At 36.8% G+C, this 27,845-nt stretch overlaps 1 protein-coding gene across 4 annotated transcripts in view; it reads right to left on the bottom strand.

Annotated features, from left to right (window-relative positions):
* Positions 1-2,046: 2,046 nt before the first annotated feature.
* The window catches only part of CYTH1 (cytohesin 1), a 215,280-nt gene continuing 189,481 nt past the window's right edge, over positions 2,047-27,845 (bottom strand). For 3 of the 4 annotated variants that reach the window (XM_074225034.1, XM_074225033.1, XM_074225032.1), the window contains one exon: positions 2,047-16,815. In XM_074225034.1, the coding sequence (XP_074081135.1) occupies positions 16,737-16,815 (79 nt within the window). In that variant the 3' untranslated portion in view covers positions 2,047-16,736. The remainder of the gene's footprint in view (positions 16,816-27,845) is intronic. The other variant, XR_012475996.1, reaches the window with a different exon arrangement.

Here is a 27,845-nt window from a genome sequence, read left to right as displayed (position 1 = left end):
ACTGAAGATGGTCCTGGATGTGAGGAATCAGGGTTAAGTAACTTGCCCAAGTCACTTAGCCAGTGTGTAGCTATTCACTGTGCCATCTAGCTGCCCCTCATTAGGACATAAGCTCTATGAGATCAGGGGCTATCTTTTTGCTTCTCTTTTTATCTCCAGCACTTAGCACAGTATCTGACAAATAAATTCTTAATCCTTGCTGACTTGACTCAAGGAGAACTTTGTCTCCTAGAAGGGAAGCTTTTAAGCATTTCCTTCTATAGCAGAAGTAGGGAACTCTGATACAAATTATTTTTCTTTGGCAAAAGACTATAATAGTACCCAAGGACATATGATGTAAAGAATTTCAGGGAGATTCAATGTCTGCTGGGAGATACGGGATCCAAAGAGATGAGCAATGCTGGTTATTATGTGCTAGAAACACATGAGGGCATAATAATGGGAAACAATATTGTATACCATGTCATATGAATTGTAGAAAAATAAAAATGTTACCTCTTGAGATGCACCAGATTGCAAGAGCAATGTCCTACTGAAGAACTGTAGGAAGCCATGCCTGCTGGGAGGTTTGCTTCTTTGGGACTATCAATGACTAAGATACTACACAGATTTCTTAAATGAGTTTATTTTTTATGAGTACTGCTGTGAGTTTTTTTCTTTAACCTGTCAATTTTGTTACCTATGTTTGCAAGGACAATTAATTGCAAAATATACTGTAGATATTTCTCACTGGGGACTATAAATCAAAGATGAAACCCCTCTAAACCCCCCACTCCTCATAGCAATGTATCCAAGCCTCTCAGATTATATGAAAGTCACAAGAATGATACTTAAAAAAACAGGGTTGTTAGAAAGCAAATTATAAAATAGCTGAAATTAGTTTTTAACTTTTCTTAGATTACCTCTGGCTCTAAACTCACCCTCATCATCAAAGAGCTATGAACCAAATCCACTGAAATGTTAGCTGAGGGGCAGTTAGATGGCACAGTGAATAGAGGAGTACTGGCCCTGGAGTCAGGAGGATCTGAGTTCAATTCCAGTCTCAGACATTTAATTACTTAGCTGTAATTGACCTTGGGCAATTCATTTAACCCCACTGCCTTGTAAAAAAAAGACAAAAAAAAATTTAGCTGATGCACAGATGTTTGTATTTCTTTAAAGAACTCTGAAAGCTCCAAATCCTTTGGGGTATGGGAAAAAGATGAGGATGAGAGCCAGAGACCCAGACCTCAGATTTGCAAATTGAATCTGTCACTTCTTTTGATGAAATAGATATGGTTACCTCTCTAATACCAGGAATAGAGAATTAAATTTTAGGAATGAACCCAAAGAAGAGGGTCCTTTATTCTTTTTCTTTTTTTAGGTTTTTGCAAGGTAATGGGTTTAAGTGGTTTGCCTAAGGCCACACAGCTAGGTAATTAAGTGTCTGAGGCCTCATTTGAACTCAAGTACTCCTGACTCCAGGGCCGGTAAGCTATCCACTGCACCACCTAGCCACCCCAGGGTCCTTTATTCTTATGAGCAGGTAGAAGGCTTAGGTTTCTTGATGGCTTCAGGCAAAAAGTATGTGTCTCACCTATGTTTGGCCTACTCAGGAATAGGTGTTTAGAGTAAAATTAAAAATGTAAATAAATGCCAGTCCTGTCATTTACTATTCAAGTTCTTACAGATGAGAAACTGAGCTTTACCCTGAATGAATACATCCCTCTACCACCTTATCTCTACTTTGTAAGTATTCCCCAACACATACTCCAGAAGCATTGCTTTATTGATGTGGAGGACTCTTCCTACCAATATAGATCAGCAGCACCTCTGGTTTTAGAAAGTTAGTTGCCTGAGACACTAAAATGTAATTTGCTCAGAGCCATATAGCCAGCATGTATTAGAAAAGCTGTTTTCAGGACTCTTTTATACTTTGGAAATCATTTAGAATCTCAAAAAGCTTTTGTTTATGTGAGTTATAGAGATAATATTTACAATATTAGAAATTTAAACTAATAATTTAAAAACTTATTTATTAATTCATTTTAAAATAACAGTAACAAACCCATTATATATTAACATAAATAACATTTTAATGAAAACAACTATTTTCCAAAACAAAAAATATTAGTGAGAAGAGTAGCATCATTTTACATTTTGCTAATATAAAGTACAAATTGCTTCTGTACTATTGGTATGAATGGCAACACATTTGTTCCAGGATAGATCATGAGACTCAAAAAAGATATTTAACACTTTGAATATTTTAGTACCACTTGTGCTTTTCGGCTAAGCAGTCATATAAAAGATCTTCAATGATTACCTAGTGCAGATACTAGATGAATATAAGCAAAAACAAGTTCAATCACATCTGTAGATTTGTTTTTGTAAAGCAAAGAACACTTCTATAGATACTACTTCAGTTTTCATGTTTGCAGCTAAATCCTTAATCCATCTATCTGGTAGCCTCTAGAAAACTCCACTGTACACTCATGAGAGAATAAAAGTGAAAAAGACAAATAAGCTCTTAATATTATGAAAATTATTTTGGCTTTGTGGATCCCCAGGTTTTCTCTGGGTCACATTTTTAGAATTTCAGTTTTAGAGGCAGGGCAATGTATCATATAGGTTGGAAGATTCCAAGGTTAGCTATCTAACCACTATATGATATCTCTCAAATATTAAAAGGTCCATAGAATATTAAAAGTTAGAATAGGGAATTTAGGATTTATCTGGACTGAAACCCTCATTTTACAGAGGATGAAACTGAAGTCCAGTGAAGTGACTTGATGAAGGTTAGCTAGTTAATGACAGTGAAATTTAGAATTCATTCCTGTTTTAGGGAATCCACACTAGCGGTCTTGACCAGGATCAGTCCTGGGGAACTAGAAAGATCAGACTTCTCTCTTTGGCTCATTATGCCCCTCACCCTGGTATCCCAAGGAAAATTACTTAAAGTTGAGAGGGTATGGATAGTAGATAGGTTCTCAAAATATAATCTGAACCAAGCATAAGATGAATGTACACAAAAGACTATACAAAAGGTGCTCACAAACACAGTAAGATTTAAAACAAACAGTAATAATAAGCTGCCACAAACTTAAGACAAATGTCAGAATATGAAGGCTCTGCACTGACCAAAACTCCATTCAAGCAAATGTCTTCTGTCAAGCCATGCCAGGGAGAAGAACTCGTTCCCCTGTTGGTGGTATCTTCTCTGATGTAACCACTCCCCTGCTGAACATGGGTCTGGGATCTCTAATCTCTGGAACTCAGATTTCTTCTAGGACTGAATGCATCTATTGAATAGCTCATACTCAGGAAATACAGAATGGAAAAGGTAGCCTAGAGTCCCAAAACCCAGGATCAGCTCACCTAGCTGAGTATCTAGCTGCCACATGTGAGCAGTTCAACATTTCTTCTGAAGTAGGCAGAAGGGAGGGCACTCCCCTTATCCTTCTTGGGACCACTACTTGCCACCTGGAGAGTTGAAGAAAGAAGACAAACAAGGGTGGGGTCACTCCCTTTTTAAAGGGCCACTGAATCATTAGCTCTTCCTGATTAGTGGCCAATTAAGAGTATTGTTTCATCATCCCCAAAGCACCTGAGTCCTTCATTGTTGAGTGACACAAAGCAAGGCACAAATAACCAGGAACTCTGAAATCCCTCAAGTGCTGAGTTAATATGCATGGCTGTCTAGGAGCCAGCAGCATAGTCAAATATGCATTCTGTTTGACTTGCAAAGCACTTTATAATGCATTCTTATTTGAGACAAGAACCTTGTAAGGGAGGTAGAACAGATATTCTTTTCTTTTTTACAGATGAAAAAAAACTGAGGCTCTGGAGGTTAAAGTGTCTTTGCCCATGGTCACAGAGAGAGAGAGGGCTAAAAACTGGGTCTTTATGACTTCAAGGCTAGTACTATAACAGCAACCCTAATGCTTTCACCAGCTTGGACTTGGTACCCTATCCTTAACTCTAATCTGCAATCATACACTCCCCCAAATGTTACCATCCAAATGATCTTATTTTCAACATGTATTCCTCCTCCAAGACTTCCCCTATCCATATATCCAAATGAAAGTGAGGTTTGGAGGAATTTATTTCCTGTGAAAAAGTAAGGACACATTATTCATATATAAATGAAGTAAATTAAGCATTCTTAAATGCCTACTATGTACTTTTAAAAATAAAATACTTTAAAAATTTGATCCTTACAACCACGGCAGGTAGGTGCTATTATTATCCTAAATTTATAGTTAATAAAACTGAGGCAAATAGTTTAAGTGACTTGCTCAGGGTCACACAACTAATAAGTATCTGAATCTGGTTTTGAACTGAAGTCTTCTTGGCTCCAGGTCAGGCCCTCTAACCATTATGTCACTTAAGTTACTTCTATCCAGGATCTAAGCATTATGACAGTGCTGTCAAAAGTATCTGTTTCAATTAGTTAACTAGGCCTAAAATGAAACATGCTTGAATGGCTCACAGTGCCAGTCATCTTGATCTGGATGTATGAGTAATCTGACCTCATCTTGGGGCCTTATTACTCAAATGACTTTTCTTCCAAGAAGCCCATGGGCTGGTTTTCCTTCAGCTTCTTGTATGAGAGCTCATGAGTAAGACCATTAGTGAGTTCAAGAATCCATGCCATAAGCTGTCAGATAATTTGAAATGATCACCAACACATTAACTGAGTCTTGGTTCTCCCTCTCCTCCCCCTTCCCAGAAAGCACTCACACAGACAACACACACAGATTTTACTATTTTTTTTGTATTTAAATTTCTTAATATATATTTCTTTTTCTCCTTAATTTTATAGAACAATGAAAAAAAGGGGCGGGTAGGGAACCCAACACTAGTTCAGCAAAACTAAACAATACATCAACCAAGTTCAAAATATGCAGAGTTCCACATCTATACTTCCCCAAGCTCTGCAAAAAGGTGGGGGAAGTTTATCTTTTCTCTGTGGCCAATTTTGGTCAGTATAGTTTTACAGAATTCATTTTTTGTTTGTTTTCTTATCATTTCCACTTTACCAAATATTGTATTATTTTACCCTAATTTTTTTTTATTTTGTTTCATTTTGCATTAGTTTATATATATCCTCCCATGCTTTTCTGGATTCTTCACAGACATCATTTCCTACAGCATTTGAATTTGATTACATTTACATACCACAAGTTGTTTAGTTTTGTCCGATTGATAGATATCTACTACTCTGTTTCCAGCTATTTACTTCAATAAAAAGTGATAGTATATGGAGTTTGATTTTTTAATCCTTGTACTCCTTGGGGGTATACACCTACCAGTAGGATTGCTGGGTCAAAGAGTACTGTAGTAGTCACCTTTTTTTTGTGAAATAAATTTTGATACTTCTTGTTTCAACACATCACCTATTAGTCACATCATTCTATGAAACAATGCTGGTATTACCATAGACCTTTAGCCACTGACTCCTGCCATCTTTTGCTATCTTTGCCAACTCCCTGGGTGTGAGGTAAAACCTCAGAGTTGTTCCGATTCACATTATTCTATTCAGGATTTAGAGCAACATTTCAAATGGTTGTCACTAGTTTACAATTCTTTTAAGGTTGTTTGTTTCTACCCTTTGACCATCATCTACTGGGAAATGCCTTTTGGTCTTAAAAATATTTATAGCAGCATTCTGTAGCAGTAAATATAACATAGACTCTGGCTTCACGGATTTAGGACTAGGACTGTTACATCTCCCCCCCCCTCAGGGTTCTCAGATTCTGAGAGGGTTTGGTTATTTCTTTCTTTTGTACTTTCTTACTTAGCTTAAGCCCCCAACATTTGTTAGGGGAAAAGTAACTTAGTATCCCCAGTTCTATTTAATCATTTAGCATCAGATTAGATTTTACAAAAAGCTATTGACTTCAAATATATAATATCAAACATTTATAGACTCAAAACTTAGCTCAGTTCTACATAGCGTCAGTACCGCAAAGTTTACGTCCAAGTGTGGCATGACCATCAGATGAATCCTTCTTCTTTGCTCACAAAGATCATTCCTTATTGCTTGTGCATCAAAACTGTATTAGGTGAGAAACCAGGCCTGAACTCTAACTTCTGGCTTCCTGTGGCTTGCTCTAACCAAAGCCCTCAGAGACTCTATTCCCTTCACTAATGCTAAGAATCAAGTAATTAATGAAATTATCCAAAGTAAATGAGACAAACCATAGTTGAAGTTGACAAATCTTTTTGAATGTCTCTGTAGTCCATCAAAAAGCTGGAGGCAGGAGTTGAGGAAAACTTCAGTACCTGGTTAGCTGACTGAAACCAGTTCACACTTAACAGAACCATTTAGAGAATGTTCACACCTACACCAATCTCAGTGAGGTGATGCAATGGATAAGCACTGGGTCTGGAGTCAAGGAGATCTGAGTTCAAATCTAACCACATTAACTGTATGACTCTGGGGAAGTCACTGAACCTGTCTCCCCAGTTTCTTCAACTGTGGTTCAATGGTGTTATAATGGCATCAAATGTTGTTATAATGACAACACCTACTGCACAGGCTATTGTAAGGATCAAATGAGATAATAATTGCAAATCACTTCGCACAGTGCCTGGAAATAACAGGGGTTTAATACATGCTTGTTTTATTCCTTCTCTCCAAGGTCCTTCTCTCACACATCATCAACATTCTCCTAGAAGCAAGGTGTATCCCCTTGCATTCTCCATGGGGATACACCATCTTAACAAGTTGAAAGTGTCTTCACGTAAGAAAGGCCCCCATTACACAAAGAATTAGAAACAAAATAGATACCCATTGAACAGAGAATGGCAAACGATAGCGCATGAATCTACTGAAATATATTATGCTATATGAAACAATGAATCTGAAAATTCTTCAGAGAAGCACCATAAGTCTTATTTATAGCTGTTTGTTTCACATAGATGACCTATTCCCAGGTATGGACAATGGAAATTAACTTATTCAGAGTGAAAACAGAGTTAGGAAAAAGATAAACAACAATGCTTTTGATAATGACTTAACAGCTGCCACAGATTTAATTACCTTCTTTATGCAGATAATGCCAAGAAGTAGAACTCCAGCTCCAGTGAACTAGATCTGCTTGTAGACAGATCAAATTCAACATCCCCTAAGTGCACTCATCTTTTCACCCAAACTCACTCTTCATTTAAATTATTGCTATCAAACAAGTGTAGGTCAACCAGGTTCTCAATCTAGAGTCATTCTTAAATCTTTCTTGCACTCCCAGTTGTCAAGTCTTGTCATATTTATCTTCACAACATCTCTTATACATGTCCCCTTGTCTCTACACATACAGCCGCCACTCTGATGCAGACCCTCATCATTTCCCCTGGGCTATGGAAACTGTATCCTGATTAGCCCTGTCTCAAGTCCCTTCTTTCTCCAATCCATACACTGCCTAGAGTTACCAAGGATATCTTCATAAAGGGTAGATCTGACCAGAACACTTCCCTACTCAATAAACTGCAGAGGCTCTTTACTATCTCTAGGTTCAAATATAAATTTCTCTGGCATTAAAAGACCCTCACAATCTTGCCTTGTTCAATCTTATTACATTACATATTTCTTCCTTTCACTATCTCTATGGTCTCTATGACCTTATTTTTCCTCTTCAGCCATAACACTCCATCTTCCATCCTGTGTCTTTGTACTGGTTTTCCTATTTTCATGGAATGAGCTTCCCACCTCTTAGAATCTCACATTTATTTCCAATTCAGATCATGTACCATGTGCTATCTTCTACATAAAATCTTTTCTAATCCCCTTAGTTTGAAGTGCTTTCCCTTCAAAATTGCCTTTTGTTAATTTTGTACATACATGTATTTTTTTATCCCACAACAGAATATAAACTCCTTGAGCACAGGAACTATATAATTTCTTGTCTCTATATCTCTACTACCTAGTATAGTGTACACTGTAAATATTTATTAACAGCTTGTTGATTGTTATATAAACTTTTTTCTGTCGTTTTCTTATTTTCTTGGTGCTATCTATAGGGAATACTATCTATTTTAGACTTCTGCAACTATTTCAGTTAATAATTAAAACAGACTGAATTGCTGAGTTAAACAATTAGTTTTTGTTTCCAGGAACTTTAATATCATATTTAGTCCACAGAGGGGTAGCTTTGCTTGATATTCTCTCCCCATCCCTTTGCTTTTTTTTGGGGGGGGGCTTTTTTCATCTCTGTTCAGAACTTCTAAATGGTAAGTGTGAAATTTTAGTATTTTATAATATCACCATTTCAAAGTTTAATTTTATCATTTATATCAGTTATAGTAGTCTTTTATCCTTAACACCTTATCTTAAGCAAAAGCTACACTGCATTATTATTATTCTCAGTCACTTATCATTGAGTCAATTTGGCATTCTTCTTCCACTACTTAGAGGGATAACTTTATGATTTTTATTAATGAAGTTTTACTCTCTTAATTGTCTTTTAGTTGATATGGTCATTCAATATATGCACGTTTACATTTTTAAAATAGGTTTCTAATTTTTTGTCTAACAAATTTTTATTTTTGCAATTTAAAAAACCTCATTACTTTAGGTTTTTTGTTTTGTTTTTTTCCAAGGCAATGGGGTTAAGTGGCTTGCCCAAAGCCACACGGCTAGGTAGTTATTAAGTGTCTGAGGCCACATTTGAATTCAGGCACTCCTGACTCCAGGGCTGGTGCTCTATCCACTGCGCCTAGCCCGCCCCAAAACTTCAGTACTTTAAACAGTACTTTTCTTTTATGTTATACCTTTTTTTTCTTTTTTCTATTTCTGGAGAATTTTTCTTTTCTAATTCTTTAGTTTTACATCTATGACCTCAGTGATTCAGTATTTTTTTCTTTCTCATGTTCTATATCTTCTACTTCTAAACTAGTTATTTTAAAAACATTCTAAATTTAAACATCAAAAAAATTGAACATGTTCACATACACAGAAGAAAAAAGGAATTCTTATGAAACTGAACCTCAATTTCACATCACTTACTTTTTTTTTTTAGATTTTTTGCAAGGCAAATGGGGTTAAGTGGCTTGCCCATGGCCACGCAACTAGGTAATTATTAAGTGTCTGAGACGGGATTTGAACCCAGGTACTCCTGACTCCAAGGCCGGTGCTTTATCCACTATGCCACCTAGCTGCCCCAATATCACTTTTTAAAAAAAATTGTATATGACAAAATTTTAAAGAAATTTCACATTTAAAAGCTCTAGCTTATTTGTGCTTCCTTCTGAAATTTCCTCTGTTCTTTTCTGTGTATTAAAAAAGTAGGGCCCTTTCCCTTTTGGCATTACTACTTTAAAACTCGTTCAACTCCTCAAAACCTTGAAAAGAAAGGAGGGGAAAAACTCTTATAACAAACAGTTAAGAAAATACATAAAGTGGCCAGTTTCAAAAATGCATGTTCTTCTGTACCTTGAGCTGATCATTTCTCTGAGGTGGGTAACATGTTTCATCACAGGTCCTCTGAAAACATGATTAGTCATATTGATGAAAATACTTAAGTTTTACAAAGTTATATTTCTTGATAATCTTGTTTTTATTGTAAAAACCATTCTCCTAGTACCATTCACTTCATTCTATATCACTTCATATATCCGAGGACTCACTGAAATAATTTCATAATTTTATGGCACAATAATATTCCATTTATTAATGAACTGAAATTTATCCATTCCCCATTTGAAGAATCTCCCCTTCCAATTCTTTGCTTTGCTTTTTTGCTTTTAATATCCTCTTTGGGAGGATATCAGTCCTTCCAAAAAGAGTTTATTTTGTTTGTAACCATTAGTTTCCTGGTATTACCATCTTCTTAAAACCTTTTTATTTCACTATTGAAACTGATATACTTTTTACACCAATATACTTTTATCAGGTTAAGTGAAGTTAATCTGAAGTCTGCTTCACTCCTCCTTTCCTCTATGTTTACACAGTCATCTTCTCAAGCACCCCAATTATGTAAACTGGTTAAATTTTACAACTAGGTGATGCAGTGGCTAGAACAATGGGCTTGGAGTAGGAAGAAGAGTTCAAATCCTATCTCAATCACTTAATTAGTTCTGAAACTTTGGCAAACTCACAATCTTTTAACCTTTCTCCTCATTTATAAAATGAGGTTAGAGTCAATGGTCTTTAAATTCCCTATAATCATATATCTCTGGCTTTCTATGATCCTATGACTTCTTTCCTGTCTCATTCTTCTCCATCCCCCCACCTTCCCTTTTCTTTTTGTTCTCTTTAAGGACCATCAAAAATTAACAGAAATGCTCACAGGCATTTTGTCTTATTTATTTCCTCTGGAATCCTTAAAGGAACTAGGGTTCTAAAGGAACCTCCCCTCTCCCCACCCTTCACTTTAGAATATAAACTCTTCATCATCATATAGTCCCTTCCAAGTGCTCAAATGTTTTTATCTGTATTTTTCCTTACCTCCTGGTGTTTTGTAAGTCAAAGTGTCTGGTTTCCTCATCAAGAATAGCTGGTTTATTTTTAAAAATTCTTTAAAGATTTATTTCTGTCCTGTAAAGTAACACTCAGCTTTGACAGATACATAATTCTTGGCTGTAAGACTTTTTACCTTTGGGAAAAATATTATTCCAAAATTTCCTGTCTTGTAATGTGTCAATTGTCAGGTCTTTATGAGATATTGTCTAGTTTCTTAGAACTTTGTTTCTTCTAGCTACTTGGAGTATTTTTCTTTGATCTGGAAGCTCTGGATTATGACTATATTGTTCTGACTGTTAATTTTGAGTTTCATTTCAGGAGATGGCTAAAGGGTTTCTTTGTATTTTCATTTTGTTCTCTGGTTTTAAGAAGTCTTTCATTCATGAGCTTTTGAAATATAACACATTTTTTGGTTGAGATTTCCATGGAGTTCAATGATTATTTTATCAAGATTATCTCTCTTTGGTCTGTTTACTAGGACAATTCTTTACAATAGGAGGTAATTTACATATTCTACTATTTTCTTCAATCTTTGGACTTGGTTCTAAGTATTTTCCGTTGTCTCAAAGAATCACTGATTTCTTCCTGTCCAAACTGATTTTCAAGGAGTCTGAGTTATATTTTATACTTCCTATTCTTTCCTCAAGAATTCTAATTTTCTTTCATTAGTACAACTTTTATTTTGTTCTCCCACCCCAATTAACAGGCACTTATTATCCTTTCTTACTACCTCCCTCCCAATGTAAAAATTAAAACAAAATTTTTTTTTTTAACAAATATGTACAATCAAGTAAAACAAATTTCCATTTTTAGGTATCTCACATCCTTTCCCATTCTTTTTTATTTCATTTATATGACTATTTTAAAAAAATTCTAGCTTCATTTCCCCATAAATTGCTGTACAGCTTATAGTAAATGTTTTTCTTTGTAGATGACGTGGAATCATGTTCTTCAGACTTGTGTCCCAATCATTCTTAGCTCTATAAAATTTCATTATCATCAGTGTTCTCAGGTTTATTTTTTCAACTTTACTTCCTGAATTGGAACTTCAGGTCAGGTCAGGTTCTGTGCATGTCTGAAAGGAATGATGTAGTATCCTTTGTTGTCGATTTAGATAAACAGATTTCAGGTAATAGTAGGTTCTTCAAGTACTTCAGGAGCAGTCAGCCAGCTCCTTGGTCAGGGATGATATGTTCAGCCAGCACAAACTGTGAATGCCTGAAGTTGCCTGGGCTAGAGGGCCATGCTCTTATTCTTGTCCTCCTGGCCTGAGACTTGACATCCTGTCTGGAGTCAGAGTGACATAATAATGTCTACTGTTGGCTGGGTCATATCTACCTGCCCAGGCAGACAGCTCCAGTCTCTTGGCTGGCTCACACTTGGTCTTAGCTGGAAGGTTTCTCTGAGTGGCAATCCTTTGTCAGGCTGGAATCCCTTCCTAAGGTCACTTTTTGTAAATCAGTAGGTAAAATTTTCTTACTTTAGTTTCTCTTTGAATTTCATGAACATTTCTTCATCTAACAATTTAGAATGGTTGTAGGAGAGCTAGGCTGCTGGGTTTCCATAGACTCCACTGTCTTAAAGAGAGGTTGGAAAAAAAAAGTTTTCAGAATATATCTCTCCCACCCTCCACCTCCAAAGACCTTAGGCTTATATTACAACACATATGTGAAAATTCAAAGGGAGAGATCCAATTAAGAAATAAATTAACCTAAATTCCAAAGAAATCAAATGAAATCTTACTTGTATGCTAGTGAATAACACTGGGTTATGATTTTCCAAAAGAACCAACAGAAACTGTTCTGGAAATAATTTGTTCATCTTCACTCTATGTTTCTGAGTGGGCTTAATTTGTGCTACATTAATGGGCACAACATGAGGGGAACCTTACAGTTCTTTCAGTAAATAGAAAAAGCAGCTCCAGGCATTTGGGGGAGAAATCTGCATTTTGCTTAGCGCTGGAAGCATTAGGAACTGCTTTTTTGGCCTTTGGTCCAATTTCATCCAATCTGTGAGATAATCTATGCAGTGATTTTGACCACTGATATGGTTGCAAAATTATATACTCATCCCTTTGAGAATTTAAAAATAAGGAACTAGAAAAATGATGATTAATGATTGCTTAGCTAATCAGAATTATCAAACAACAGTGATAAGAAATGAAAATTCTTTGATCCAACAGGTATCTAACAGCTTAGGATACTTAGGAACTTACTAGAACTTTAGAATTTGAGACTCTCTCCCTCTCTGAACCTGTTAATTTCTCTTTTTCTTTTCCCTTGACCCTTCTAATTGGACCTAAAATGGAGGTAAAGTACATTTTAGATGCTTGTTATATTTTTAACATGGTATTCAGAGAGGCAGTGTGGTCAGGAAGAGTTCAAAACTTGCTTTTGACATATCAACCTCAATTAGGGTTAAGTTAACCTGAGGGTAAAGTCCAGAAGTTCCCTAAATTAATAAGATTAAGGGCCTAATCCCTATTTAAACTTCCCTGTGGGTAAGAGAGAAGTGCCAAAATTCAAAAAAATCCTAGAACTTGTCCTTTTCATAGCCCTGGAAGTGACCAGAGCTATGAAGATCTTTTAGGGCCACAACTTTTGAATTTCTTAACTGATGTCTGGCAAACTGACTATCCTATCTCTGGGCAATTCAGATACATCCAGTGATGTGGGAATATCTCTCCCCACATTACCTTCATACTTCTACACTTACCCTACCAGGATTCCATTAGTAGTGGTTACGATGCAAGGCTTCAGTTTCTTTGACCCCAGTTCTCTGCCCAGTCTTCTATGGGTAACTCCAAGGGATAGTGGATTCTTTTCCCCCTAATGTTACTAGCTCGGTGTCCCATTCTAGTGTGTTTCCCTGATATCAGTGATTGTCAGTGATTAGCACTCCAATATTAGATAATAAAGTAATATCTCTGTGACATTATCAATAAACAATTATCACCAAATGGTTTTAAAAAGAGATATTTACCAAGAAGCTACAGTTAAGACCTCAAGTACAAAATGGGGAGAGATTCTTCCCCTATACCACATCAGTCTTTGAAGAAGATGCTCAGATTTAAAGAAGCTATTACAAACAATTGCCCAAACAAGTTCCAAACTGATCTATGTCTGAACTAGATTTGTAGGTCATTACGCAAGGACAGTTCCTTCCTGGGGCAGTTAGACCTCTGGGAAGTCTTTCCACCTTTAGAGAATTCATAAGGCCCTGTACCAAAGGAAAAAGATACAAAAAGGCATCCTCATTCCAGGCTTGCTTAGTGCAGAGGAAGGGCATCCTGTCCACCCTTCAAGAGGTCAGACATCCTTATATCTTATGATGGACAGGAAAGGAAAACAGAATGATTTAGCCTATTGCTGACTTTTGTATGCAGAATCGGTTCCAGCTCAGCAGATAATTAAAAGGCTTTCTGACATCATGCTATAAACCAATAGAAAAAAAAAATCACTGAATACCTGTACATGAACTTGAAGTAGATGGCAGGGCTCTCTATTCCTCTTTTCCAGAAGCAGATTTCCCAAGCATCGATATGGGGTGCCACCAGGCAAGACTGTGCATGCTCTGAAGTGGAGAGCTGCTCCACTCCAATCCAAATCATCATGCACTTCCTGAAGCAGGTTTCCCAAGCATTCACATGGGTTGGCTCTAGGCACAATTCCCTGACTGCTCTCAGGACTGCACCTTCATAGGCTAGTTCCCTTGTTAAAGTTTTATATTCTCTGTTAACTGACTTAATTAAGATCCAGGTGAGTTTTAATTAAAACTACATTCAGTTGCTTCTTGTGAAACTCATAAGAAATGAGCTCCCAACCTTATATTTATACAAATGTTAAAATTCAGAATTTTATGATTTAGAAAAGATCTTAACATATAACACATTTAACTTTCATTTTACAAATGAAACTGCGATTCAGGGAGGTTAAGAAGGGGTTATGGAAAAAACTAATGATATACTCTCCCACAGTGATATATTAAGTAATGATTTCCTTCTCTTATTCCCATATCCCAATCCAGGAATTAGAAAGAACACAATAGACAAAAAAAGAAGTGCAGCTCAGGGAAGGTTTGGAGTTTATTTGCTGCAGTTTCTTGGCTCTAGTTTACATGGCAAAACAAAATAAAACAAAACAAAACAAACAAAACAAAACAAAAAAATTATAATAATTAAAATAAATCCTGTCAGCAGTGATTATTTATCTCTTTAGAGCTCCCCACAAAACTCCTTTTTTTTCCAAATACAAAAAAATCTAAAGGAGAAAAACTATACATAGATTATTTACATCTCTGATAAATAGACTAATACTGATCCACTTGCCTCCCTCTCCTTACCCATCCCACCCCCACCCCCCCAGGTTACTCATTAGAATGGGTGCACTGAATCCACTTACAAGGGGAGGAACTGAAACATAGCCAAGGACTGAACCTAGTTGAGGTAATTCTGGTATTAACAACAGACTTCAAACCTCCCAGTATCATGCTTTCCCTGTGCTAGTTGTTCTGCTCTTAAATGAAAGGTTCTGGTCTGTGCTCTTTTCAGATACCTTCCAAAATGGGTCCAGAAGCAAAAATGCTTGATGCCACTCCACTAAATCACCTACTAGACTTCAGGTAGAACTCAGCATTTCATTATCATGGTTAGGTGGTGATGATCCCCTTTTCTCCCCAAAACCTTTTCAGAATGATTTTCAGAGATGAAGAGCTTCGATGGCTATATCACCAGGTGGGAATCTGAATGACCTACAGAGTTACTTCCTTATACAACAAGAACAACTTGTGTCCTCAAGGGTAACTCAACATACATATGGGAAGAAATGCACTGATAAATTATTCTAAGGGGTTTTTGGATTACCAGGTTAGATTATATGGAAGTAAAGAACTGCTACTACTGATAGTCCCTGGAAGTTGCATGGGCTCTGACTATTATCTACCCACTTCAAGAAGCCACCTGAATAATTATAAAGCCGGAAGAGTTTCAGTTTAATCCTTTGGTAGGATCAAGCAAATTAGATCCTAGTGTGAAGATGCATTTAGGGAAGTACCTAAGGGCTATTTGAGTGAGAAAAAAAATGAAGCCTCAAGGAGACTAAGCAGAACCTACTCCTTCCTCTAAAACGAGGACTAGAATTTTTGGGGAAAGTAGTTGAAAACAAAAAAAGAAAAAAACTGGAACAACTGAGTCCATCATATCCAGGTGTCCATGGGGGCTGCCCTCCTCATTGTTTTGGTTATCTGGTGTTTGGCTCAATGAAAATTGCTAATTTTTTTCTTTTTAAGCTCAGGAGGAGCTTGAATTCTGAAAAAGGAAAAAAATATTCTCAAAAGCACTGACCACTTTTTTTCTCCTTATAATCAATCACATGTGCAGTGAGAATGACAAAACACCACCACCAACAGAACTCTATTTTGCTTTGCAGCCCATAGCATGAGTGGCCACACCAACAGGGCCCAAAAAGCACACTGGTGCTTTTTGTGTTCATGTCCCTAGTAGGTAAATAACAGTCTGAGGCTCCTATTAAGCTTCACTGAATCTTTTCCCCATTCTCCACCCCCCCCAACCCTTCACCCCACCTTTCTCCCAAACTCAATGGCTTACTCAAAACTACAGAAGACATTTTCCAGCTCACTATGCCAGTACAATGCAAAGCAGACTGGAGAGGAAGTAATGGCATTACCCTCATCCCTTCTCAAGGCCTGGTGGTAGAGACTTGTGTTGCCTATGCTGCTCCTTCCCCCAGGGAGGAACACAATTATCTGGGAGTCTTCAAGACTAGACAGAGAATAATGCATCTGGGCAAACTTCTTTAAAGCCAAAAATATATCTTTATAATGTGTGGCTTATCTCTTCCATCTCACCTTTCACTTTAACATATAATATATTTATAAATGTACCTATGGTGCAGGAATTGAAGGCTTCTTCACAGGAAAAATAACCAAGAGGTAAATGGTTGGCTCCAAGCTCTGCTATCAGACCTGCTGAGTGGAGAGACTTGCAGGGAAGCTGATTTGCTCTCTGTTCTTTTTCAAAGAAAAAAATTATGAATCCATGCCTTAAAAGGGCTTAGGTTCCCTCTTCTCCCCAACTTTTAACTTCCCACCCCAACCCCTCCCCAAACTTGCTTAAAAAAATTGCAAAAGCTGAAGCTGGTCCTTAGGAATTCAGGGCAATGCTAAGTGGCAGAAGATGCTCCTGCTTCGCAGCCCTCTCTCTCCCCATGTGTAGAATGGCAGAGGGGGAAACCAAGAATTCTTCACTCTTAAGATCCCAATTAGCTGACACAGGCTCTTAATGTCTCTTGGTAGAGGAAACTTTCTTCTTCCTTGTTGCTAACATCTCGTAGAAAGGATCCCTGCTGATGGCTGCTCTGAAACATATAAATAGAGGAAGAGATGTTGGCTTATGAAAAATAATGAGAAATTGTCTGTTGGAAATTATAAACAAATAAATTCTATCTTGGTATCATGCAATACCAGAATAGATACACAATTAGTCTACAATAATGGTCAACTCAGGTCACTACCTCATCTTGTTGTGCTGTGAAAGTAGTGAATGCTTTTAAAGTTGTGATCACTTCTTAAACTAGTTATGACAGCAAAAATACCACAATAGTCTTACATTTTTATTCACTAGTGTTACTCTTTTAATCCTTAAATTTCAGTGAAGATTTTTGGCTCCTCTGTAGCAGGAAATTCTATATCATTTGAATTTTTTAGTTATATAGAACTGATATGAGTGGTGTGTGTGTGTGTGTGTGTGTGTAGCCTCTCTTTGACTTCTTTGGGCAATAAGCCCAACACTAAGATTACTAGGTCAAATAAAAATTTGAAATTTTGAGGTACAATTCCAAAGTGTTTTCCAGAACAGTTGAATCAACACATAGTTCTACCAGTTTGTATTTTTATAAAAACTCTACTGTTGGTGGTTCTGTCTTTTACCAGATTTGCCAGTTTGCTGATATGAGAGAAAATTACTGAGGATTTCAAATTTTAATGACATTATTAGTGACTAAGAGCAAATTTTCAAATGATTTTTTTGCATTTCTTTCTTTGAAAACTGTTCACATTCTTTCAGTCATTTATCTATTGAAGAATGGTTCTTGGTTGTATAGAATTCTCTCAATTCTCCATATATATATATATATATATATATATATATATATATATATATATATACACACACACATGTGTATATAGATATGTGTATATATATATATATATATATATATATATATATAAAATCAGATTTTTCTTAGCAATTTTTAATGCAAATGTGTTCCTCACTTAACAGTTTCTTTGTGATGGAATGAGTAAGCTAGGAGTAAGATTAGCTTGTTTTATTCCCTCCCTTTTCTTTATTACAGCAAACATACTTAAAGAAATCCTCCCAAAAAGTTAGGAGCCTGTGTTGAAAGCAATAACATAGGAAGAAACTAGGAAAAAAAGACAAGAGAATTTTGTTTCACAGAGGAGATGAAGAGAAAGTAAAAACCTAAGCTGAAAGCAACAAGTAGAAACAGTAGAAAGGGAAGTGAATAGGACAATCTCTGGAATTCATAGAGGAAAGAAGAAGCTGTGTAGCAAGAGGTCTTATACTTGAATCCCAAAGAATTACATCCGCAATTCTTCACAGCTATCCAGTTAAGTTTCCAGTTAGAATTTGTGCCCAACCTACAGAAGACATAACCAGTGACATGAAGCTGCAGCATATCCAATACCAGTGTTCGGGTGGGTAAGAAGGGCAGGAGAAAGTTAGAGAAGGAAAAATCTAAAGTCTCATTTCAGTGAGAGTCTACATAATCCTTGTTTTCTAAACTGGGTCCCTGAATTTCCTCAAGTAAGAAATCCTAGTTAACCACAGTGATTTGACTCTGTAGTACTCTACTTCAGGTATATTATGGCACAAACAGATTTTTGGTGGACTAACAAGAAAAATAATCAACATTTAAAATATTATTTCTATAAGAAAAGAATCTGTTTCAAATAATTCAAATAATTTATAAACATAAAAGTATGCAACTTGATCCTGAATTTCTACAAATCCACATTTAACAAATAATGCAAGGTGCTATCAGTTACATTATGGATTAAAGAAAATTTGTGAGTTGGGAACATAAATGCTATATTGTTTCTTGGAGGAAATAGTGTGTGGGAAGAAGGGAACTTAGTGTTACTGAGAACACTGCACATACCACTGCTATCAAAGCAGCCTGCCATTCAAGACAGAAAGGAACATACAGTGCCTTGGGGCCTACTTCTCACCTACTGAGACCTGTGGAAAAGTAAGTTTAGTACTCTGCTCTTCCACTTTTGATGGGGCATTGGTTACTCACTCAAATATGAAAAGACCTCTATACATTTCTAGCATCATACTGTTCTCTAAGCTGGATTCTCTTGAACATACCTAATGTACACTGAAAATTTAGCTAGTGCTAGCTAAGATTAAATAGATTGTTTATGTCATATAAATAATAACTATCAGGGCTGGAATTCAAATTTAGGTCTCTTGAGTCAACATCCAAGGCTAATATATTAGTGCTCACAGACTTGAAGTGGAATTACCGAGGTAGTGGTGGAAAAGCTCAAATGACACAAGTGGCTCTCTACTGCTGTTCTCAACAGTGATGGTCTAATGATGTAGGCTTTTCTTTAAGTTATTCTGACAATAAAACTCAAGCACAAGGTGAAAAGAGTCCAATATAATTTTTTAGTTTTGGGAGAAACTTTGAAGAAAATTCGAATAACTCTTGATAACCTGGAGCTCAAAATTTGTCAGGCTTGCCAATACAAAAGTCTAGGATGCCTTTTATGAATAACTTGAACAGCATATATAATCTATGTATCGTTTATTCTCACAAGGTTGTTACCAGGATCAAATGAAATTGTGTATCTTTGTTAGCAATAAAATACAATATCAAGGTTAAACATTATTATTAAGCATCATAATGAGACCAGAAAAGATGATCCATTCATTGTGCACGATTGACAGAAAAGATAGCTAGAAATTCTAAAGATAAGCTACACTTTCCTAGACCTAGTTTGTTTTGGTTCTGAAAGTTAAGGAGGAAATATCAATACATTTGGAAGGATTGTAATCTAGAATTCAGAGCTAAATCATAAAAGAAAGTTAAGGTTTAGAGAGAAAGGTATTGGATTGCACCTTCAGTTTATTATTTTGAAAGTTAGTTTAAAAAGTATCTTTAAAAATGCTACTGTTGGGGCGGCTAGGTGGCAGCAGGAGTACCTGAGTTCAAATCCGACCTCAGACACTTAACAATTACCTAGCCCTGTGGCCTTGGGCAAGTCACTTAACCCCACTGCCTTGCAAAAAACCTAAAAAAAATGCTACTGTTGTTTGTCTTAAAGTTTCTTTTAAAGGAATGGAAAATTTACTGGGTTTTCAGGTTGTTAGTGCACATTTTAAAAATATGTTCAGGTAAAATTAAGGAAGGGAAAAAAGAACTGAAGTTATTAGGTGAATTTGTTGGAGAAAAGGAAAGAATGTCATATTAATATTTTATCCTTTTTAGGAAAGAGAAAAAATTTGAATCTATATATCTACTCTCCAATCCATGTGATATGCATGTATTGTATACATGCATTCCTTTCCTTTTCATTTAGTTCCTAGGGTCCTTTGGGGAGGGTCACCAAAACTCTTTCAGGGAGTCCATAAGGTCAAAGCTATTTTCATAATAATGTCAAGACATTTTAATTTCTAATATGGCAAATATCAATAGATATAAAACCACATAAAAGTTATTGGGGGGGTCTCAAATTGTTTTTTTCACTTAACAATTAAATAGTATTTTTCTAATTAAAATTAAATGTAAAGATAGTTTTCAACATTCATTATTTATTTATCTTTTTAGTTTTTTTAGTTTTTGCAAGACAATGGGGTTAAGTGGCTTGCCTAAGGCCACACAGCTAGGTGATTATTAAGTGTCTGAAGCAGGATTTGAACTCAGATACTCCTGACTCCAAGGCTAGTGCTCTATCCACTGCGCCCACCTAGCCTCCCTCAACATTCATTTTCTTTTTCTTTTTCTTTTTTTTTTTTTTTTAAGATTTTTGCAAGGCAATGGGGTTAAGTGGTGTGCCCAAGGCCACACAGCTAGGTAATTATTAAGTGTCTGAGGCCAGCTTTGAACTCAGGTACTCCTGACTCCAGGGCTGGTGCTCTATCCACTGCGCCACCTAGCTGCCCCAACATTCATTTTCTATAAGATTTTGAGTTCCAAATTTTCCTCCCTTCCCTCCCCCTCCCCCAAACAGCAAGCTATCTGATATAGGTTACACATGTACAATCATGTTAAACATATTCCCAAATCAGTTATGTAGTCTTCACTACTTTTTTAAAGAGTCTTGAGACCAAAAAGTTTTGGACCAAGTACTCTAAACTGTAATGCTTTTAAGAGACACACACATACACACACACAACCCCCCCCCCCCCCCCCCCCGCTAAAATTAGACTTTCTCTCCTTACCTACCCCAGCAAAAGCAAACAAACAAAAAAATAGTCTTCTTGATGGACAATTGTTACTTAAGGAGGGAAACAGTAACCATATTCCTATAACACAATAAGGTTAGGACCATATGTTCTCTGAGAAATCAGAAAAAAAACAGACTCTGTAGAGTTCAAGATATGGGTGCAATACTTGCTGCCTATATGAATCTGGGCAAGTTACTGAGCTTTCCTGGAACTCAGTTTTGTGATTTGCAAAATGACAGAGTTGGGTTAGTTGGTCTGTGAAATTTCTTTCAATTCTAAATTTCTGATCCTGAATACAGTGGAATGACAACCAAAAGTGACAAACTGGAAATTAAATGTAAGCCTACAACAAGCAGCTGTCAAAGAAATAAGTCCTAATAAATTGTGAGATAGTAAGAATGATCAGCATTATTACCTCTATAATTTACGATAACCTAGACAACATTTCAAAGGAATATTAAAGATTATAAAAGAGAATACAAATATGCTATAATTTCAATTATGTCATTCTTCTACATACTTGTCACATAACTAGAACCTTTCTAACCAAAAAACAGAAAAATTGTTATAAGCAGGGGTCATAATGGAAGCAAGAGATTCACCTAAGCTATAAGGGAAAAGCATTTATATAGTGCTCAGCAGAGGTCAAGGAAGTCATTTAATCCTCAAAACAATCCTGCAAGGTAGGTATTTATTATTATCCCTATTTTATAGTTGAGGAAACTAAGACAAACAGAGGTTAGCACAGCTAGGGAGGATTTGAGGCTGGATTTGTACTTGTCTTCCTGACTTTAGGGGCAGCCCTCTTTCATCAACTGTTCTAAACTCTAACCAGTCACTTAGGACAAAAAAAGTAATAACAGAGGCATATCTCTAAAAGAATATTCCATATATAAAATCAAATTTTAAATTTTTGTAACTCATTTTAATTTGTATACAAATATTTTCAGGAACATTAAAAATGCATTTTAAAATATAATTGTTTTAAACTATAATTTAATAGCACCAATATCCCTAAAAATTCACTCTTTCTTACTTTATCTGCCAATGCAGATTGGCATCTTTCCTGCAATTTGTAGATCTCAGAAGTTAAGTGAATTGTCCAGTCACAGTATGTGTCAGAGACAGGACTCCAGAAGGATCTTCTTCACATTAAGGCCAGCCTTCTATCCACCACATCAAGTTACATCTTTGTATCACATATCTAATTTCCCTTCAGTATATTATGGTGAATTAGAAAGGACAAGGAAATGTCAGAAGAAAAGAAACAGGAAAAAAAGATGGCACCATCAGAAATGGAAAAAGAAAGAACATTTGGTAGATCTAATACTTGTATTATATATATATATATATATATATATATATATATATATAAAATATTCTTGTAATTTATTCTTGTAAAAATGAAAAATTACAAGCTAGTTAAGATGCAGCTTGAATTGATCAGAACTAGAAAAAATAGAAAAAAAACATGTAAGAAAAGAAAGTTGTCTAGACTAGAAAAGAGTAATCCATGAATAACAACTGAAAGGGAAGATTTTAGAAATTATAAAAATAGCTAACATTTATATAATGTTTTAAGATTTACAAAAGTGCTTTACATATCTCATTTTTATCTTCACAATAACCTTGTGGGGAGGGTTTGAATAATAACACTTCAACTTTATAGATTTTATAGGAAACTAAAATGACTTGCCTAGGATCACATAGCTTATCCAAGCTTAAGTCTTCTTAACTTCAAATTCTATATTCTATCCACTCAAATAATCACCTTATAATTTTTCAAAAGTCACCTATACAGGCTATGTGAATCGACACAAGACACATTATCTTTCATTAGTCCTGGTAATTCTCTATTACCCAGTTACCAGGTTTCTTCATTGTAAGGTCTCCATACCAATGAAGTCAAAATTTGGATCAAAAAAAAAAAAGTGGGGGAGGGGGGGGAAGATAGGGGAACAGAGGAGAAGTCGAGTACAGAAGAATATTGAAATGCATGTGCTTCTTTTAGATAGTCCAAACTTCCCTTCTTGGGTCCATTTTATTTCAAAATTGTGCAGAAGAGCACTAAACTTAAATATTGTAAACCAGAGCAAACAAACCTTCAGTACTGTACTGATATTGTACGATATATAATAGATACAATAATTTCTTAATAGAACCCATATATTATTTTATATGCTTAAGTCTAGCATCTTTTTAGCTTCCTTAGCCAATGTGCAAATCAAGTAGATCTGAAATGAGATAATAAAATGAAGATATCTTGCAAGGCATTTTAAGTTATAAGCTACCTCAATGTAGCAAGTGTGAGGGTAGTATAGTGGATAGATAGTCTTACACCAGAAGCTTGGGTTCAAATCCTGCCTCTTTCACCACAGAGCTGGGGGAACCTTAGCAAGTCATACATTGAGCTTCAGGGTATGCCTGGGTTCTGGTTATCCTTAGAGCTCCCTGACTTCTTTAGGAGAACTGGTCCCCTCATTTCCCTCTCCAAGGTGGAAAATGGGAAGACCATCAGGGAAAGGGTGGGGTGTGTGCTATTCTCTGAGATTCCTAGCCCTGGCCCCACAGCCCTCCCCACTTCTTGCACATTTCAATCATATGGGCACTGGCCTCCATGTTGTCTCTGCTGTTATTTATTTTGAAGGTGGCTGAGGTGGCTGCCTCACTGCCTACCTCATTGGTTGCATGAGCTCCAGGAGCTCTACCATTTCCTCTAATCACCTTACTGTCCGATAGCATCAGGGGTCCACTCCTGGAATTGCCCTGGCTCTGGGTGGGGGGTCCCCCACTGACATTTGTAGGACTCTACTGAGGGAGCCTTCACAATGAGTGCCATTCCTAGAGAGTACTTTACTGTACTGTTGAAAATCTGTTACCATAAAATTAGACCATCAAGAGATGGAATACTTTACCCTACTATTGAAAGTTTGTTGCATGATGATACCACACTGTTGATGATACCTTGGTGATAGGGAAAGACTATAAAAAGTCAGGATCTCTTACTGATCATCAACCTTCCTGATTTTACAATGCCCCCTCACGTAAATCAATCTTATATGTAAGTCATGACATCACTTTCCTGATGTCATGGTCTTCTTCAAAATTGAAAGACAACTACTACACATATTCTCAGTGCTATCAGGAAATATTCTAAGACTAATTTGCAGAACAGTTTCTGATTGGCAGTGATAGAGTTTCATCACCAGAAGTTTCCTAAACCAATGAAATCACAGGCTCACTTCTCCACCATGCCCCTTCCTATTAAAATTAAAAAACAGGCCAGCTAGGTGGTGCAGTGAATAGAGCACCAGCCCTGGAGTCAGGAAGACATGAGTTCAAATCTGACCTCAGACACTTATCACCTAATGGTGTGACCTTGGGCAAGTCACTCAAGCCCATTGCTCTGCAAAAAAACAAACAAAAAATAAACAAACACCAGTAGAATAAGGGAACTTGGAGACTACTCAAACCAGTACCTTTGCTTTACAGATGAGGATGCTGAAGACAAGAGATTAAAAGACATGGACAAAGTCTAAAACCCAAATTTTCTGACCCAAGTTCAGAAATTTTTGTACTCTACAAAATTAACCTTTCCTTAAAAAGGCCCTCAGAAAAAGCATGAAGTGTTATACAACTTTAAAACTTCATTTGAGGGGTGGCTAGGTGGCACAGTGAATAAAGCACCAGCCCTGGAGTCAGGCATACCTGGGTTCAAATCTGGTCTCAGACACTTAATAATTACCTAGCTGTGTGGCCTTGGGCAAGCCACTTAACCCGGTTTGCCTTGCAAAAACCTAAAAAAAACAAACAAAAAAACCCCTTCATTTGAGTTAGCTCCACTGAGCCGTCCTCAGTGAACACTAAATCTGTTGCTAGACACAAAGATTTCAGGCATTAACAACAAACAAGCTGCTTCAGTTGCTTCTTTTAGTGGGCATTACCAATTTTCATCTGCATGAACTTAACTTTTATGATTGTAACTACTCCTACTTGTAGAACGTGATGTTTACAAAATGTTTTCTTTACAAGCCCATGAAAGAGGCAAGTAGTAAAAGTCATGAATCCTCATTTTATAATAGGGAGACTAGGCTTTAAATAGATTAAGTCACTTACCTATTTACAGCTATTAAAACTAGCTGAAAAAGTCCAGAATTCTTTGCTCTGGAGTCTTTATCATGTGTCTCTGAGGTTCTCTCTTTTTAAAATACTGTAAGAAACAGGTATCTGTTTCTAAATCTAAATCTAAAACAGGTATCTAAAATTCTTCCATACTAGTAATTTTGGAATCCTTTTTAACTATATTCATTTCCCTGAGGATTTTTAAATGAGACTGGGGTCAGAAAGGAAGGGGATATAAGGTTTTGATTTAAGCAGTTGGAAAAAGTAAAACCCTGGAGGGTGGAGCCAAGACAGAGTAAAGTAAGCTCTTCTCCAAACCACTCCAAATACCTTTAAATAATGATACTAACCAAATTCTATAGTGGCAGAACCCACAAAAAGACTTGAGTGAAACAATTTTCCAGTCCAAGAAAACTTGGAAGATCAGCAGGAAGGGTATGTTGCACCAGAGTAAGAAAGAGTCACAGTGGGTTAGCTAGGTGGTATAGTGGGGCAGCTAGGTGGCGCCATGGATAGAGCACTGGCCCTGGAGTCAGGAGGACCTGGGTACAGATCAGGTCTCAGACACTTAATAATTGCATGTGACCCTGGGCAAGTCACAAACCCCATAGCCTTGCAAAAAAACAAACAAAAAACAAAAGGGGCCACAGCCCAGCCCAGACCCACCAGAGCAAACTGGCTCCAGCCATTCAGGAACAGACCATGGGGAGCCTAGGTGTGCGACAGTGGCATTTCCAGACCCCTCAACCCAGGGATTGCCAAAGACAATTGGGAAGGTTAGCAGGAAAACTCTGCCACACCAGTGAGTGGCAGAGCCTAGTCCAGCACAGTACTCAGCACAGACCCAGCCCCAGGGTACCAGGTGCAGTCTCGGGGAGCCACCTGGCAGGAAGCCACTGGCAACTGCTTCCAAAGTGCTCAGCCAACAGAGGGTAAGGGGATCAGGAAAGACTGCAGAGGTCTCCTTGCTATCTCTGAGGCAGGACTCTGTTGCTTTGCCCATACTCAGATCTAGGTCTCAGTCCGGGGCCCCAGTCTCAGGAAGGGGAGCAGGGACTCTCCTCATGATTCCAAAGCAGAAGGAAGTGCATGTGGTCATAAACAGATTAGAGCACATGCCAAAAAAGCAATAGAGCCTCTCATAAGACCTTGAAGGAACTAAGAACTTGAAGGACCCTGAAAACAGCTGGAAAAACCCCTCAAAAGCTTGGGTAGTATGTCTTTTACTCTGGAAGCAGAGCCTCACCTTAAAAAAGCATTATCAAGTCATAGGCTGGGGAAATGAGCAAACAACAAAAGAAAAAAATCCGACTATAGAAAATTACTTTGGTCTTATGGAGGATCAAAATACATACTCAGAAGAAAACAAAATCAAAGTTTCTGAATCCAAAGCCTCCAAGAAAAATATGAATTGTCTCAGTCAACAGAAGAGCTCATAAAAGATTTTGAAAATCAAATAAAGGGGATAGAGGAAAAACTAGGAAAAGAAATGAGAGCAATGTGGGAAAATCATGAAAATAGAGTTAGCAGCTAGATGAAGGTAATACAAAAAATACTGAAGAAACTATCTTAAAAACCAGTTTGGGTGGTCAAATGGAAAAAGGGCAAATAAGAAGAATGCCTTAAAAAGCAGAACTGATCAAATGAAAAATAAAATACAAAAGCTCTCAGAAGAAAATAATACTTAAAATGTAGAATGGAGCTAAGGAAAGCTGATGACTTTGTGAGAAATCAAGAAACAATAAAACAAAAGAATGAAAAACTAAAAGAAAAAGTGAAATATCTCATTGGAAAAACAACTGACCTAGAAAACAGATCCAGGAGAGATAAAGTCAAAAAAAGTCTAGACATCATTTTTCAAAAATTAAAAATTTATCCAGGAAAACTGTTCTGATATCCCAGAAGCAGAGGATAAAATAGAAATTGAAAGAATCAACCAATAACTTCCTGAAAGAGATCCCATAATGAAAACTGCCAGGAATATTAAAGCCAAATTTCAAAATTCCCAAGTCAAGGAGAAAATATTGCAAGCAGCCAGAAAGAAACAATCCATGGTCAGGATTACCAAAGACTTGGCAGCTTTTACATTAAGGAATTGTAGGGCTTGGAATATGATATTCCAGAAGGCAAAAGAGCTTGCATTACAACCAAGAATCATCCAGCAAATCTGAACATACTCTTCCAGGGGAAAAAGATTCAATGAAATAGGGGACTTTCAAACTTTCCTGATGAAATGACCAGAACTGATCAGAAAATTTGATCTTCTAAAACAAGGCTCAAATGAAACAAAAAAAAAAAAAGATAAACAGGAAAGGCAAATCATAAGGGACTTAATGATGTTGAAAACTGCTTATATTCCTCCATGGGAAAAATGATACTGATAATTCATATGTACTTTCTCATTTACTGGGAAGCTAGAAAGAGCATATTATAGACAAGGCACAGGTAGAAGTTGAATAGAAAGGTATAATATGTTAAAAAGATGAAGTTAATGGGGGAGAAAGGAATGTACTAGGACAAAGGGAAAGAAGTATTTCACATAAAAGGGAAAGAATTTTTTTCACATAAAAGAGGCAAGAAAACGATTTTGCAGTGGAGTGGAAGAGGGGGAAGGTGAGGTGAGTGAGCTTTACACTCTCTTAATTGACTCAGAGAGGGAATAATTGGGGATGGGAGAAAGGTACCAGGTTGGGGGGGGGGAGAAGAAAGGTGAAGGTGATAGAAGGGAGGGACAATTGAGGGAGGGGGTCAGATGCAAAATACTTGAGGAGAGACAGAGTGAAAGGA

This window comes from Macrotis lagotis, chromosome 2 (genome assembly GCF_037893015.1).
Source record: "Macrotis lagotis isolate mMagLag1 chromosome 2, bilby.v1.9.chrom.fasta, whole genome shotgun sequence".
NCBI classification, from domain to species: domain Eukaryota; kingdom Metazoa; phylum Chordata; class Mammalia; order Peramelemorphia; family Peramelidae; genus Macrotis; species Macrotis lagotis.
The sequence above is the reverse complement of the archived record's forward strand: the minus strand, read 5'-3'. Positions and strand labels throughout refer to the sequence as shown.